The 16,540-nt window shown below is 39.1% G+C and overlaps 3 protein-coding genes across 6 annotated transcripts; all 3 read left to right on the forward strand.

Annotated features, from left to right (window-relative positions):
* The first annotated feature begins 329 nt into the window (after positions 1-329).
* Positions 330-15,512, forward strand: adipor1a (adiponectin receptor 1a). 3 transcript variants are annotated; one of them, XR_006380435.1, is made up of 9 exons: positions 330-352; positions 2,935-3,150; positions 3,231-3,344; positions 4,386-4,557; positions 4,755-4,941; positions 5,900-6,087; positions 6,386-6,579; positions 7,295-7,526; positions 15,193-15,512. XR_006380435.1 is itself a non-coding variant. In XM_044219679.1 (8 exons), the coding sequence occupies exons 2-8, from the start codon at positions 3,004-3,006 to the stop codon at positions 7,421-7,423; spliced, it is 1,131 nt and encodes a 376-aa protein (XP_044075614.1). In that variant the 5' UTR covers positions 330-352; positions 2,935-3,003; the 3' UTR covers positions 7,424-9,070. The 3 variants fall into 3 exon arrangements, 2 of the variants coding, with proteins under 2 accessions (XP_044075614.1, XP_044075615.1); XM_044219679.1 differs by lacking the exon at positions 15,193-15,512 and having other exon boundaries at positions 7,295-9,070; XM_044219680.1 differs by lacking the exons at positions 330-352; positions 15,193-15,512 and adding an exon at positions 1,319-1,442 and having other exon boundaries at positions 7,295-9,070.
* LOC122886935 lies at positions 9,758-11,928 on the forward strand. The gene is made up of 2 exons (XM_044219683.1): positions 9,758-10,126; positions 11,284-11,928. The coding sequence occupies exons 1-2, from the start codon at positions 9,851-9,853 to the stop codon at positions 11,824-11,826; spliced, it is 819 nt and encodes a 272-aa protein (XP_044075618.1). The 5' UTR covers positions 9,758-9,850; the 3' UTR covers positions 11,827-11,928.
* Positions 13,321-15,350, forward strand: rabif (RAB interacting factor). 2 transcript variants are annotated; one of them, XM_044219700.1, is made up of 3 exons: positions 13,321-13,428; positions 14,006-14,157; positions 14,831-15,350. In XM_044219700.1, the coding sequence occupies exons 2-3, from the start codon at positions 14,014-14,016 to the stop codon at positions 15,077-15,079; spliced, it is 393 nt and encodes a 130-aa protein (XP_044075635.1). In that variant the 5' UTR covers positions 13,321-13,428; positions 14,006-14,013; the 3' UTR covers positions 15,080-15,350. The 2 variants fall into 2 exon arrangements, with proteins under 2 accessions (XP_044075635.1, XP_044075624.1); XM_044219689.1 differs by having other exon boundaries at positions 13,366-13,510.
* Positions 15,513-16,540: the final 1,028 nt, after the last annotated feature.

Here is a 16,540-nt window from a genome sequence, read left to right on the forward strand (position 1 = left end):
AGTGTCAAAGCCCTTGTATAATAGGCCCTTTTCACAGAAGACATTTAGACACATCACAGTAGTTAAAGAACAGGTGTAAATAATAACATTAATGATGGCTGAATTCCATTTAGCTGCTTCAGTTTCAGGCTCCTGGTGTTGCTGGCTCACTGTCACACTGTCATGACTTACTGGGACACTTGAATGGAACAGAGCCATCATTAATGTCATTAGTAACACCTGCGGTTTTCCTGCTTGACAGGTCAAAATGCCTGCCGTTAAAAAGGCCTATTGTTTATGTTCAGTTTTAATTTTGGCATCTCTACCTGGTTTTGCAATGTGTGCACACCTGAGAGGTGTGTTCTTATTGAAGGTGACTATTTATGAAAGAAAAGGCTTAATGGAAGTAAGGCAACTAGTTATGTAATAAGTTTTTTTGAGAAAGTTTTTCAACTGTCATGTGAACTTCAGACATACTGAAATCAATGTTTTTCTCTATTCAGTTATTTATGGTTTTTAAATGTGAAGTTCACCACTTAATACCTTTGACACACAGTATGTACAGTTAGGTAGTTCTTACCCTCTGAGACACAATATAAAAACATCAGAGCAACTAAGTCTGTGATTCTACCCACTGTTGAGAGGTACAGAGTATAGTGACTGTATTTCAGAAAGCCATCACCATGTAGGTTTTTAACAGTGTCCGGTGTTGTATCTAATGTCTGTGAAGATGGGCGCTTTTTTTTTTCTCCAAGCGTGTAAGTTTATTATCGAGCAGCCATCTGTCATGACAGGCTGCCAGAATAGAGGCTTTTATCCAACCCCATGTGGTTTTCTCATTCTCTGCTTTGATGATTCCCATGCATCAGTCTCTTTTCTGTTTTTGTGACTTTCACTGGGAATTATATCCCCAAGTTATTCACTGGATCAAAAAATTAACAAGTACTGTACAGTATTTCTGGCCACAGTGCATTTCAAAAAGATTTGTTGCTGTGCTTTCTGTCTCTGAAATGTATTCCATCAAAAATGCATTAGACTACATCTTCATATGGTCTCAAATACCTTCTAAACAGAAAACTGTTTAACTGTTTGTGGTACATTGATAATATATATTTTAAATGCAAGATACTTGAATGCATTTTGAGATATAATCTTCCCAAAGACACACTATAGTAAATGCATTTTGATATGATTAATATATACATTTTTTAGGATAAATTATTTCCGGTTTTACATGTTGAAAATCCTTTTTTTTTAAATACATCAAGTAAATGTAAACAAATGAAGGCGCTTGCTGATCAAAGTATGTAAAGATATTTGTTTTTCTACGTGTGTATAGGTGCTTTTATTTTGATAAAAGGGCAGGGATTAGGTTTACGGAAGAGATCTAAACTTCCGGAAAGGATTGTGTTTCGCATAACGATAAATAATTCACCTTCCTGGTTTGAAGGCTACCTTGTCAGGTAATTTATGTCCATTTAATGAAATCGCTCTAGCAGATGTGAGTACAGTAGGCTGTCTAGATAACGTTATATGCTGGCGCTGTCGTAAAGACGTTTGTCTTGCTGCTAGCAAGTTAATTCACAGAGCAGTGTCGTCCGTTCGACTGGTAACGTTAGCTAACGGTAGCTAAAGGGTAACGTTAGCAAGATGATATGTGAGCGATCCGTGACCTGCTAACTTAAATCAGCGCTCGTTAAATTTTAATTTAGCAAGTTGCTATCAAGTGTACCAAACCGTAAAGAAACGACGAATTTACGTTAAGTCGTCCGTATCTTGCGGTTGTTTACATTTTGTACTCCATGTTCCGTCTGACGCTGTGCTAATCAACATCCGTGTGGCTTTACTAAGCAGTAACTTGGTTAAACGTTGTATTTATTTCAGCCGCTTTGTGTCAAATGTCAGTAATTTGTCTCATATCAGGTGTATTGTCCTACTGTAATTGTCGACCGATAATTGTGGTTGGTGGCATAGATCTAAATAAGTTTAGCCGCTCCTTTGTTCTCTTGTTGTGAATGTCTGATAGATGAAACACGGATTTCATCTGAGACCCAGATTAATCACCAGCCATTTTATATCAGGGGTTAGATAAATGTTAAGTAATATGCGATAACCGTGCAGTACTACATCACCTTAATGTACTATATATTACAGTGTAATATACACATTGTACAATAGCATGTACATAATATCCTTTAATTGTTATATGTAAGGCTATGCAGACTGTGTGTACTGTACATTTACTGTATCCATCAGTAGATGCACATAAAACCATCTCTGTATATAGGGCAACTTATTATCAGTGATGCACCAATAACCAATCTGATTATTGTGGCTGAAACCAATGCAATATCCGATAATTAATCTTGCAATTGCAAAATAGGACAAAATATGTAGGCTAATTAACTTCAGACCGTCTCTCCTTATTGACAAGCAATTATAGGCTATAGAAGAAACATTGGAAGAACTGACCTTAAAAAAATACTCTGGGTTTTCACTTATTTAGATCTGATCCCTTTTCAGAACCAGGTTTCAGTTGAAATCTAGTCCGCAGCTTTTGTAAAATGGCTCCACATTACTGGACGCAATTATCAGCTTAAATTCCATTATTGGAACAATGTCAATCATTACATTTATCGGCCAATAGTATATTGGCCACCATATCTATTTATATTTATATTAATATTTAGTCCAGATTTTTTTTGCATTGTATACATTATATACAAATCACAGTAACAATCTGTATGAAACTGTTTGTTTTCCACCTCTTGCCTGTATATAATAGCATCATGTTTATGTTTCCTTGTCTTTGTTAGCTCTATGTCTATATTTGTGTCTTCCTGTAAATTTGTTCTCTGCAGTGCAGAGTATATTGAGAGCTACTGAGAACTGGAGTCAAATTTCTTGTATATGTTATGTTAGCCAGTAAGGTTGATTGTGATTCTGGTTGCTCAGGAGGAAATCCATCTGAACCATCTGAAGCAGAATACAGAGACTGTGAGTGGGTCATCAGGCAGTCTCCCTATGTCAGGCCGAAACGGGTCTGCAAGTGATGCAGACTGCGGGATCTCTGAGGACTGCCCTGTCCCAGATGTTGAGCTGATGGAGCTGGGGCCACTGCTGGAGGAGGGAGAGGGGCGACAGGCAGCATCAAAAGGCATCCACCCAGAGGTAGGACTGTTTCAGAAAATTTCCAGAGAAACGTTGTTATGGCTCAGTAGCTTCAGTATTCTCTTGTGATCTATTTAAAGGGAGCCGCAATGCTTGCTGACGAGGAAGAGGAGGATGATGAGGTGGGAGAGGTCCTGACCTTACCACTTCAGGCTCACCATGCCATGGAGAAGATGGAGGAGTTTGTACACAAAGTAAACATTTCTTCTCAATTGAATAAACACACAACTTGTATAGGTTTACAGCACCAGTCCAGATCTTACTTGGCTAAACTGCCAGTCAAAAGTTTATGCGGGGACCTAAAATAGACCTGAATTTGAAGGTGGTGTGATCAAGTCAGCGCATCCAATCTGGCTTCACTTCTCTGCTCCCAAACTCACCTTTTAGTGTGAAAGAATGAACACAGGTAATAAAAAAGTATTGCTATAATACTATAAATTATGTAGTTAGTTCTTTCATCAATAAATTCAGTTTTCTCAGTCTGACAAAGCTGATTGTGATTGTTAAATGTTGGTTGGTAAATATTCAAATGTGACAGAATAAGGAAAATAAAAGCTCTTATGACATTACACAACTTTGCCCCTGCACCCTTATGTTGAACCAGCATAAATATTGCATCATTGGTGGTGGTTGAGGTGAGAGTCCCCCCCCCTTCACTCTGAAGTGTTTTGAGTATTCATGATAAAGCACTATAGATGTAATCCATTATTATCAGCCTTGTTAAGTGAGCTGAAACTGTTCAAACACCCTGTTCATCTCAGAGGTGTATACCAGGTCTAGAAGAAATCTGTGGTTTAGCAGTGAGGTTAATGGACATACAGTCGCAGATCTGGGTAAACTGCAACAACCAGGGATTAATCTGTGATCGCTGTGTAGTTTGACTGAGTCATATGCCGTTTTTTTTTTACAATTCGTCGTCAAACGTGTGTGTTGTAAAAGATACACACAAGTTACCATGGGAGACAAATGTCAGCTTACAACAAAGAAAACTTATTGCTCAGTAAAATAGCATCAAAACACATAAAGATATCGAGAAGAAGCCTGATCAAAAAGATCTAGCCAACTACTCATAACACAAAATACATTATGTCTATTTTACTTTAATCTCAATGAAGATTATCAGTGTGTAACATCTTTAGGTATTTAAACTGCATGTAAAGTAATTGTCTTGGCTTTCAGTTTGAAAGCCACATAGTAATTGTAAATGTGAGTGAAAGCTAATTCTTGCTTTTCAGGTTTGGGAGGGGCGCTGGAGAGTCATTCCTTTTCATGTCCTGCCAGACTGGCTTAAGGACAATGATTACCTCCTGCATGGACATCGACCCCCGATGCCCTCTTTCCGGGCCTGTTTTGGAAGTATCTTCAGAATTCACACTGAAACAGGAAACATCTGGACTCACCTGCTAGGTGAGAGTAAAAAGCCTTACGTAGCATTCCTAAAATCGTAGGGTTTTAGCAGCAGATTCTAATTTTGATTACAACCAGACGTGTTAGTTTAATGACTTGTGACCTATATTTTTTAACTATATATATTTTTTACTGGATAGCTCTGGTCTCTCCTCTTGTCGGCTATTAGTAAAACTGGCCTGTTTTTTTTCCCTCAGGGCTGATCTTATTCATTTGTCTGGGCACATTAACCATGCTGCGGCCCAACATGTATTTTATGGCCCCGCTGCAAGAGAAAGTGGTGTTCGGGATGTTCTTCCTGGGAGCTGTGCTCTGCCTCAGCTTCTCCTGGCTTTTTCATACCGTCTACTGCCACTCTGAGAAAGTGTCTCGCACCTTCTCCAAGTAAGGCCTCCTACTGTCAAACACCGTTTCTCACATACACATACATGCACAGTACGTCTTAAAAGTATAATTTGTAACTGTCAAAGTATTTTCCTATTTTAGACTTACTGCTCCTGGAGTAGGCATCAGATTAATTTCAGGCATCCATAGGTTTCTTCATACTGTACATGTAGCTCCAGCTAGTCATCTAGAGTTCAGTGCAATTACTGAGGAATACACCCATAAAATGGTCCATAGTTCAGCCAAAATTTACATGCTGATGCTACAGTGACGTGTATTAGTGAATTTGATTCATTGCAAGAATTTACACTATCGTTATTGCTAAATGAGGTGCCATCTCTCCTTACCCTCTTCGGAGTTCAGAGTGTGACTTTTTAAAATTTCTTTAGAAAATGTTTCTGGCTCTGATGTGTAATTGCTGCAGTAATCAAAAGACAAATGACCGGTAACCACAGGGTTGGTGGTTTGACCCCTGACCCCTCCTCTGTCCGTATGTCAAATGTCCTTGAGCAAGAAACTGAACTCTGAACTTCTCCTGCTGAGCTTGCCTGCACTTTCCATTGCAGCTTTGACATTTTTGTGTGGGTGAATGTGAGGTATTGTGAAGTACTTTTAACTAATCTGTGGTTAAAGCTGCTAGATAAGTGCATTCACTATGGCTATAGCATCAAGAGCTACAGCCTCAGAAATACTTATGTTTACTGCATGCTGTTGTGTCTGTGTACAGTATGCCCTACATGAACAGTGAGTATGAAATTGGAATGGACGTAGAAATTTGCCAACTGTTACGACAAAGTGATATTGATGTTCCTGTAAAAATGTCTGTAATCAAAAATCCACAGCATTTTTTGGGAAATACATGTGTTGAGAAACATGAGAAAACTTCAGCTTTCTTGCATCCAGCAGATCTTCCAGCCAAACACCCAGCTGTTGTCTCTGTGTCACCCCCTCTCTTCAGGCTTGACTACTCGGGCATTGCCCTCCTGATCATGGGCTCCTTCGTGCCCTGGCTGTACTACTCGTTTTATTGTTCCCCTCAGCCTCGACTTATCTACCTCACCATTGTATGTGTCCTTGGCATCGCCGCCATCATAGTGGCTCAGTGGGACCGGTTCTCTACACCTCGTCACAGACCTACAAGAGCAGGTGCTAACCGGTTGAGGATAATATGGGCTTTTTAGATACTGTGTTTTCTCTGTAAGCTTATGCAGCTGTGTGCTTTGGGTTCCAATTATTGTTTTATCACATATCAGTCATTACCTTTGCCTTTTCTGAGAAGTGGTGGTAATTTTCTTGCAGAGTAGAGGAAACACCGATAACGTGCTGTGGCTTTGTTTGCATGTCTAAAATTATTTTAAAATAATGATCATTTCTTGCCGTGTAATGTTTAGAAATGTAGACGTTGAAATTACACAAAGTATTTTAAATCCAATTCTTCTCTTAGGTGTGTTTATGGGTCTTGGACTAAGCGGCATTGTCCCCACCATGCACTTCACCATTGAGGAGGGCTTTGTTAAGGCCACCACAGTCGGCCAGATGGGTTGGTTCTACCTGATGGGTGCCATGTATATCACTGGTGCTGGTCTGTATGCAGCCAGGATCCCTGAGCGCTATTTTCCTGGCAAATGTGACATCTGGGTAAGTATTTGATGTGTTTACATTACATATTCACCATAATGGAGTGGAGAAATCTGCCATGTTTAGACATTTTTACATGATTATCATAATGCAAGGCTTCACTTTTGCTTCTCAAAATATGAGACTTTCGAACGGGGTATTGTTTGTTTCTACTCTACTTTTGATACAATAATCTGAGCCAACGTTCTCAAATGTTACATGTTGTCTAAACCCAAGCAGGAGGAGCTGTACCTAGATAAAATGCAGTCTAAAATTGTTTACATTTTGACTTAAATCAGAACTGTCGGATCAATAAATGAGTAAAGTTGATTTCAGATTGGACCAGACAAGCTTGACATGCTCGATGCTTGACCAAAGTGGTCAATAAAGTTATTTGTTTAAGAAAGCAGCCTTCTGAGTACCTTTTCATATGCATATTGGTGCAAAATCGGTGCACGATCCACACAGAAAAGGTCTATTTTGATTCCAGCTCAAAACTTCACTATATCTGCCGTCATATTGGTAATCGGTGAATGTTTGCCGACTACAATCGGTTGGGGTCTACTGTAGAGTACACGAGTGTTGCTTTTTACACTGTAGGGAATGAGTCGACAAGGGAGCAGTTTCAGACACAGCTGTAGACAATGGATGTGTTCTTTTCCCCTTTGTTTGAACAAACACAGGCAAATGATAATGAATGAAACCAATACTTACACATCTCTTTCGCTCCTTCTAGTTCCATTCTCATCAGATTTTTCATGTCCTGGTCGTGGCAGCGGCGTTCATCCATTTCTACGGGGTTTCCAACCTGCAGGAGTTCCGCTACGGCCTTGAGGGAGGATGCACAGATGACACTCTACTCTGAGAAGCCTGACTGTGACTTACTCATATTTTTCTTTATAGTCCCGCAAACACCACACACACACACACACACACACACACACACACACACACACACACACACACACATAAAATGCTGCTGGAATTCAATATAGTCACTTGTTGCTCCTTCTGTACTGATTTGCTAACATCTTGTTTGGGTTTTGGTGGTCTTTCTGTTTGGCTCTTTTTTGCTCCAATAAAGTAGCATTAACTAGCCATTAAACTACAGATGGAATCTTATCTTCAACAGGCACTACTTCTTCAATAATTATGAAGCTTGAAATCTGCATTTTCAAGTAAGATCAAAATTTTAACCAAAATCATATATCCCTGTAACTTATGGTTACTACTTAGAAGCTCACTAGTACCCCAACCTCGCCATAGTCTGTTACCATTGCACAAAGGGTACAGAGAGTATTATTTGTGCTGTAGCAGAGGGCACATACTGTAAACCTTTCCCTTTCTCCCTCCCAGTTTCCATGCAGGTTAGAGGATGAATGTACTGTCCACCAGGAGTAAGGTGTAGAGCAGTCCGGGACCGTTTAGGTGCTTGACAGCCTGCACTCAACCTAGTGTGTAGATGTCACCAGATGTTTTTTAACTGTGCTGACACTGATTGTGCAGCTGTCTGGGGGACCACCACGAACCCACCCATGCCCGCTCTGCAATAAAACATGAACTGTACTCTGAAGGCCCAGTGAATACTCTAAAATTCCAATGAAATAAAATTAAAAATACATTAATATGAAAGGAACATATAGCTTAAATCCCATACATATGATCTATAGATGTGTCTTGTGTAGCACATGGAATTCTTCCCACAATTAAGGGGTTGGATACTTAAACTGTTTATTTGAACTTTTATGCTCAAATTTTTAGAAGTTCCTTTGCATTTTGATGCATTTGTTTTTAATTGAAAAAGTCCCAAACTAATGATTTTCAAATTACATAATGGCACAGAAAAGCTGCTAGACTAAGATGCTTAAAATGTTGAAGTTAAAAGAACTCCCCTGCCATACTTTTTCAGTTAGACAACCCGTCATTGATTCATTTCTAGAGTAATAGTTCCTGGGCTACGCACAATGTACAGATCTGGATAGGTCAAATTGTGTTTTTGTCAGCTAGAGGTCTCTCTTTTGTGTTAGATTTCAGATGCAATGAAAGGTGTAAATATCAAATGCACCTTAGTGTATACTATTAAATTCAAAACTTTAAATCACCATATGGGGTTTAAAATGTCATGTATGATTGATATAAACTTTTAGTATTCCTGTGCCTTAGGCCAATGGAAATGTTTTTAAATAAAACGGCCTATCTTAACAGTCAAGGGAGCTTCAAGGATTTCCAGACGTTGACTTTTCTTGTTTTCCTTGCCATATATACAATCGAATCATTATTGAACTTACAACTCCATTGATAGGTTGTATCAACTGCTGTTTAAGACTCCCTTTTTCTAGATCAACTTATTCAAGCTTTATTACAAAGACTAAAACAATGTGTATTCTTGATTTTGTGTAATGTCCTGTGTAGAAAGTGATAAATCATACATTTCACTGAAATGTAAACATAAATATTTATTAAAGGTAATCTTGGAAAATTATTGGAATAAATTATTTTCCACATGTACAAACATGGTGTCCAATAGTCTCCTGTTCATGTTCAAGGTTCAGGCAGTACAAGCAGATGTCACATCAGCAGCGTTGACAACATGATTCATGGTCTACTGCTTATCATGCTCTCACCATACAAAATTGTGTTTACAATAGTGTTCTATCTTTAAAACTGTTGTAATGAATTATAGAGATCAACAGTTACCATGTTTTGAGCATATACACTTTGGCTAAACAACAGCTCCTTTTCATTTCCCTCATCTGCTGGAATTTAGCTGCTGTTTGGAGATCACTGAGAGCAGTGGCAGAAAGATGTGTGGGATGTGTTCACAGCTGTAATAACATCCGTCACTAGAAAATACTCCCTGGCATGTTCTTTTGCCAAAATAAATTGATACATAATTTAATTGTATCAAAATGCCAGACTATCGGGACTATAAATCAGACATGATTAGAAAGCACTGAGATAACATGCTTCCTTCAAGGCTTGACAGTCATGCACTCCACTAACTCAGAAACCAGTAAACTCGTCTACTCTGTTGATGTAATTTGTATCCAATCAATCAAACATTGTCTAAGGGATTAGTACCACATCAAACTCAAGCCTCGTCTATTGTCTATGCTTGGCGCAGTGTCCACGGCAAGAGGGTGCGCGCGCCAAACGTGACGTCATCGCGCCTCTTGCGTCGTGCTCGCTAGTTGCCGCGGTGCGGGGTCGTGTGCGCGCCGCGCGCCGCGCTGGGCTTTATATTTGATGATGGACGAGTTCGAAGGTAGACTGGCTGAAGAGGTTCACCTGTATGACCACATTGAGAGACCACAAGGACACTCAAATGGCCTTCAGATCATGGAAAGAGATAGCCACCAGACTGGGAAAGGAAGAGGCATTTTGTCTGAGGCCGTGGAAGAACATGAGAGATCGCTTCGTCAAAGCCAAAGAAAGGACTTATGGGAAGCGTAGCGTTGGTGACCTAACGTTAGGTGCAAACAAAGCGTCCCCGCCGATTCTGGTGGAGCTGGGATGGCTGTCCCAGTTCGTTAAACATCGAGAGGTGGACAATAATTGTGACTTGGAGGTAAGCCACAGTAACGCTTATTATTACAGTAACGTTACACAAGTTTGGCGGTAAGTCGGTGTTTACTACTGTTTCCATTAGTGAAGCCTTTACTTCATCTCTATTGGCGTTTATTTCGTGTGTCTTTAATGGCGAGTGTGGTCTCTATTACTTGCCAGACAGTCGCCACACAACATAAAAAGGAAAATGAGTTTGTAACAACTCTTTACCTGTTGTGATAGGCAGAACAAAGTAAACGAAAAAGACCGGAAGTGGTAACGGATATGGACCAAAGAAGACGCCATGTTTGTGGGACGATTAGAGCCGTGTCCCAGCGCCCAACTCCATACTAACGATACTTGTATACAGTGGTGAAAGAAGTTTGAACTACTTTTATATACAGTTACTAATCCAACGGGTCACAAGCTAAATCTGAGGGGTCATGCAAATATTAATGGGAGGGGGAGGAAGCAAAAACAAGGCCCTGATACACAAATCAGTTTGTTTTTTGTGTGAAATATTGGGGTTATTTTACCTCTCTTGGTATAGTTATTGAAATGAAATCATGTGAGAAATTTGAGGGGAAATGACTCTTTGGTTACAAACCATAGACATCTGAAATAGGTTTATCATATGGTGTTTATGTGAAATCTTACAAGTAACAAGTAACTATAGCTGTCAAATAAATGTAGTGTAATAAAAAGTACAATATTTCCCTCTGAAATATAGCTAGTAGAAGTATAAAGTAACAGAAAATGAAAATACTCAAGTACAAGTACCTCAAAATTGTGCGTGTGTTGTATTTGTATTGGTGTGTGTGTGTGTGTGTGTGTGTGTATACACACACACTATTAGTACTCATTTCACATACATGTCATCTACCCTGTTTTATATCCGTTATCATTTCCAGTCATTTTTGATTGTCTTTGTTCTGCTTATCATGACATGCAGTTGCATCTCATAAAGACTTTACATAAGCAGGATTTGATTTGTTACATACCAGAGAGGCACTTAATGAATATAAATGGCTGGACATAACCTGTATACATAGTTAATGGCTTTGTTTAAAAAACAAAAAACAAAAAAAAAAACACTTCATAACTGGCGGTGTACTTGCCTTTATCACATGGTGTTTTATGGGGCAGCCTCATTATAATTACAAATGTATTTTATTTAAGGATGACGGGGCAGGGCTCATCAGTAAAGTCCAGAAGACACCATTAATCATCTGCACCCCAGACGACACAAGTGTTGATCCACCCATATCTTCGACACCGGGCAGCCTCTCCCCATCACCACACTCATCTGCCGAACCATCGCTTTCTGGACCATCCTCAGCAGAGATGACATATTCTTCACCCTCTGTTGACTCATCACCTCACCCAGATCCCTCATCATCTCCCCTTATTCTACTCACCTCTGTCGCCGCCGGATCAACCCATCCAGACCTGTTTTCCCCTCTATCAAATCATGTCACCCGCCCTTCACCCTCGACATGCACCTCAACTCGGAAGAAGAGACGCGCCATAGATGATGTAATTCTTACAAGATTGGCGCACCTGGACCCAGAGAGACATAAATTTATGCAGCGGGACAATGAGGACTTTCGGTTTGCTGCAATAATTCCGGACATGCTGGCTAAAGTCAACCCGGAGCATAAATCAGAAGTTAAATTTAAAATATACCAGATGCTCTTTAAGGCACAAAACGATTGTAAATAAAAGACAGCTGCTGTTTTGTATAAAGTTATTTTTTTTTTTGATTTACAACAAATGTCAACAATATAGAGAAATACTGTGAATAAAAAGTTTTTGTATTAACAATGTTTGTGCGTGGATTGTTTTTCACAAACTATACATCACTAGTTCAAACAGCCTCTCCTAATGACTGTTTCACCAGGGCTCAAGACCCTAAGGTGTCAGGAAGTACGACTTCAGGTCATTTTGGACTGCGTTTGCAGCCCTCGCCATGGCTCCAACGGGTTGTTGTCTACAGCAACCTGCCTCCTCCATTCACCTGGCAGAAGCTCCCCTGACGATGCTGCCCCATTAACAAACATGGGTGTCTGGCTGTAGGACAAGCTGCAGCATCAGTGTAGGCAAAGCATAAAGGCTTTGACTACATCTACGGGAAGAAATCCTCCACGGGGCAGTCGGGATACTGGAAGTGTTTTCAATCACCCTCCTGGCACGTTGAGTGTCAGTAATTGTAATGTCATCAAGTTAGTTTTTTGTGATGCTGCACAATTGAAACAAAAACATGGTAATTTAGCCAAATCTGTATCCAAAATCATTACTAACATTTTGAGTGTGTATTATATAGGGAATACTGAATGTTTAAAGTGATATTGGACACTGATTTTTGCATCTCCCAGGAAGAGTGTGGTGTTGTGATGTTGGTGCCAGGCAGGTGGTGGAAGATCTAGGGTCCCAACTTACTTTTGCATGTACCATGGTCATCCTGTTTTATACTGTCCCATTATACTGCATTTGATTTTTTTATTTAATAATAATTAATAATTATTATTAATAATTTAATAATACACAATTATGTACATGATAACAGAGTGAAAGATTAGTGGGCCAAAAAGGGCAGTGAATAAAAATGTGTCTTTAACCTAGATTTAATATATATATGTGTGTGTGTGTCTGTGTGTAGATATATATATATATATTATATATTAGTACATTTACCGTACTAATGAACAATTTTGGGATACTTGAACATTATGTGAGTGTTTTCATTTTATGTTACTACTGTAACATACTGTTACTGTACTGTTCTACTTCACTACATTATAGATAGATACATGTATTTGTCATTTTACAACACAGGGCTGCACAATGAAATTAGGTTGTAGGAATAAATTGTAGCCCCCTTTACGCTACAACGCTACACAAACAGAACATATATAGAGAGAGAGGGGGATATATTATACTTTTTACTCAGCTACATTTATTTGACAGCTATAGTTAAATTAAAATGCTGCTTACAGAAAAATGTGAAAAATAAATAATGTAATGATATAACTGACAGGGGGCATTCTGCATAATGAGCACTTTTACTTTTTGTAGTTTTTAAGTACATTTTGCTGGTAATACTTTTGTACTTTTACTAAGGTAAGCATTATAATGAAGGACTGATTTGTATAGTATTTTACACTGAGGTATAACAAAACATTATGAATAAAAATGTGTTGTAAAACTCTGTTGTTATAGCTTAGACACAAATATTTTGGAGGAAATGTTTAATAAGGAACCAAATCACAGCCATGTGTTTCTGAACGAGAGCATTTCGTGGCTGGTAAATTTCAAGACTAGCTGGTATGTTAGCATAGCCTTAGCTAACCTGTCTGTCTTACGATTTTACTGTCGTATTCAACCTTGTTTCTACTTCAACATTTAGGTATGCCTTATTCAAATGTGTGTATCCAAGTTTGATGGATGTGTAATGTAGTTGTTTGTCTTATCTTTAGTCTGTTGAATTCAGTGTTAGCATACATGTTAGCATAAAAGCACGGGGCGGGGCGTACAATTAGTATGAGTACTATAGTTTGCAAAATTAACGGACATTTTGGTAATCCTTTAACATAAATATGTCAGACTGTGGTTCGGCGTAAAGATTGCCATAACTTATACTAAATGGATAATGAAAAATGTAAACGTTAGTGGGTTTCTTTGTCACGGACTTCCGCACTACAAAGGTTCCGAAGGCTCGTAGTTCCGGTCCACTCTCAGTGTGCGCCCCATCTTTCTTTTCGTTAAGATAGCCCTCTAATTTAAGCTAGTTAGCCTTTACGGTTAATTACTGTCTCTTGGTTCAGTCCGGTTGGGTTGGTGAAAGATACTGTGTCCCAAGCCTTTTGTGCATATACATCAAAGTAAATTTGCTGTTTGTCAGTGTTAGAGATGGACAACAGTCAACAGTCCAAAGAAAGCACGGACCGGTCCGACCTGGTTTCTGAGGACGGTAAAAACAGCAAGTCTGTCTTGTGTCAACGCTGCGGATCCAAGGTGCTATGCCCGGGGATGGCTGTCTTTGCAAAGAAAGAGGTATGATGTATGACATTAGGCAGTGACAGGCTGACAGGCGCTGCCTTCAAGCTCTGGTTATCTTGTTGTGGGGGTATTTAGTCTGTCCACAGGTAATGTAAATCAAGCGAATGTTTTTTGTATAGCACAATTTCATCCAAGGTGCTTTACAGGATAATAAAACCAGTATTAAAGTGCAACTATGTACATTTAAGTACAAATGTTAGGTACATAAACAGAGTATTTCTATTTTATGGCACTTAACTACTATTCAGGGAAATATTGTACTTTTATGCCAATAGATTTATTTGATAGCTGGACTTACTAATTCATTTACAATCAAAGATGTTACATTCAAAACATAATACATGTCTAAAGTATGATGCATGAAACTCCCCAACAGTATATAAAGTAGTAAATAGTTTCAGCTCGACTAACTACAAGAGTAAAATAATACTTAAATATTAATGCACCAGCAATAATAATATAGTATGACAATATTTGATAGTATAACACGCACAGGGGCAATGTTTATGCATTGAGTACTTTACTTTTGATATTTTAAGTACATTTTGCTACAATACTTGTGCTCTTTTACATAACGTCCAAAACCTCTTTTGCACTACTGATTTTGAGTTCTTTCAGAAGTGTTTTTATGTCATTTGGTTTTGGGGTTTTTTTTTTCTCCCACCAGCTGTTCCTACCATCCATGCGAAAAAAGGGTGGCCTCAGCACCACAGAGGGCTCGGTGGACGGGGACACTCTGACCGCCCACTGGTTTGTGGACGACATGTACACATTTGAGAATGTGGGCTTCACTAACGACGTGGGGAGAATCAAGTATCTCATCTGTGCAGATTGTGAGATTGGACCAATCGGCTGGCACTGTTTGGATGACAAGAAAAGTTTCTACGTCGCTGTGGAAAGAGTGAATCATGCATAGTCTAAATGCTTATGTGAGCCTGAAAGAACTTTTAAAAACATGTTGGCACGCTATGCATCTTTTCATGGATTTACTCCCAGAGTTGACCCCAACCTAATCTATCTCACACGCACACACACACACACACACACACACACACACACACACACACTTGTCATATGCTGTTATGTGTACATTGTTTATAATAACAGGACAGCGCCAGTTTCATTCTCCTCCATCACACTGACAGTATGACTATCCTGTTCTAATAAAGATGTTTTTGGGAAGCTGATGTTGAGTGCCAACAATAATGTGATGTGGGGTCCCTTCATCTCAGTGTCTTTTAACCCCGTAAAAATCAGTTCATGTGTGTACAGTGCTTGTTTAATTTTTAAACTAGTTCAGTAAATAACAACTTTGATAAATAAAAGCAAAAATAGCAAACATTCACTAATTCCAGCTTCACAAATATGAGTATTTACTGCTTTTCTTTGTTGTCTTTTAATCATTTTAAATGGACAACTTTTGGGTTTTAGCAAAAGCAATTTAAAGATGATGCGTGGGGCTTTGTGAACTTGTGATACCCATTTTTCACTGTGTTTTGACATTCTATAAGTTAATTGATTCACTGAGAACATTTTTGATAGATTATTATATACTGTGAATGATAATTTGTTGCAGCCCTTAAAAAGTTACTCTGTTGGGAAAGATCAGGTCCCCGTTCGTGTGGGTGTGCCCTAAAGATACAGGGAGTTGATTCCATGTTGCAATAAGCATCACATCCTGAAAATTCAGCTTGCTGCATTTCTTTTTGCCTAAAGGGCAGCAAGAGCCATTTACCAGTAATTTAACTAGTTTGTTAAGCATTTTCAGTTATAAAATTGTTATCACAGCATACGCATGATCTCAAAACTCTCAAGTACCCAGGGAGGCAAATCCAAATCATATTAAAATTAGCTCCGTGTGCAACAGCCAAGATAGTCTACTAGTCAAATGTGCAAGAAAATTAATGTAAATGTACATGATGGTTGTTGGGGCCCTCGGTGTGGTTTTAGGTTGCAGATATGGATAGAGTTTTGCTAATCCACACTGTCCTCACTGTTACCTGTACGTAATACTCCTTATGAAAACAGCACGTTATGTGGATTATGCAGGTAAGAAAATGGGTGGGTTTGAAAAAAGGTGAACAAGCCCTTGTTTCAAGGTGTAGGTCTACTGTTGGCCACTGGATGTCGTGATTTCAGTATTTCACAGACATGTTTTTATTATTTCGCGACTGCCAGTGGATCTCCCATATGATGTTGTGTGTGCTGTGCACCTGTCAAGCAGAGGCTCTGCCCCCACCCTGTCAGCTGAACCCCACCAATCAGTGGCCGTGGTGGAAGTCCGCAGACTACACTGTGAGTGATGGTGGTGGAGCTGTTTGCTTCCCTTTGTGTGTATTCAAGCATAAAAAGCATTATGGATGTACTGTATGTCCTT

Source organism: Siniperca chuatsi, linkage group LG2 (genome assembly GCF_020085105.1).
Source record: "Siniperca chuatsi isolate FFG_IHB_CAS linkage group LG2, ASM2008510v1, whole genome shotgun sequence".
NCBI lineage: Eukaryota > Metazoa > Chordata > Actinopteri > Centrarchiformes > Sinipercidae > Siniperca > Siniperca chuatsi.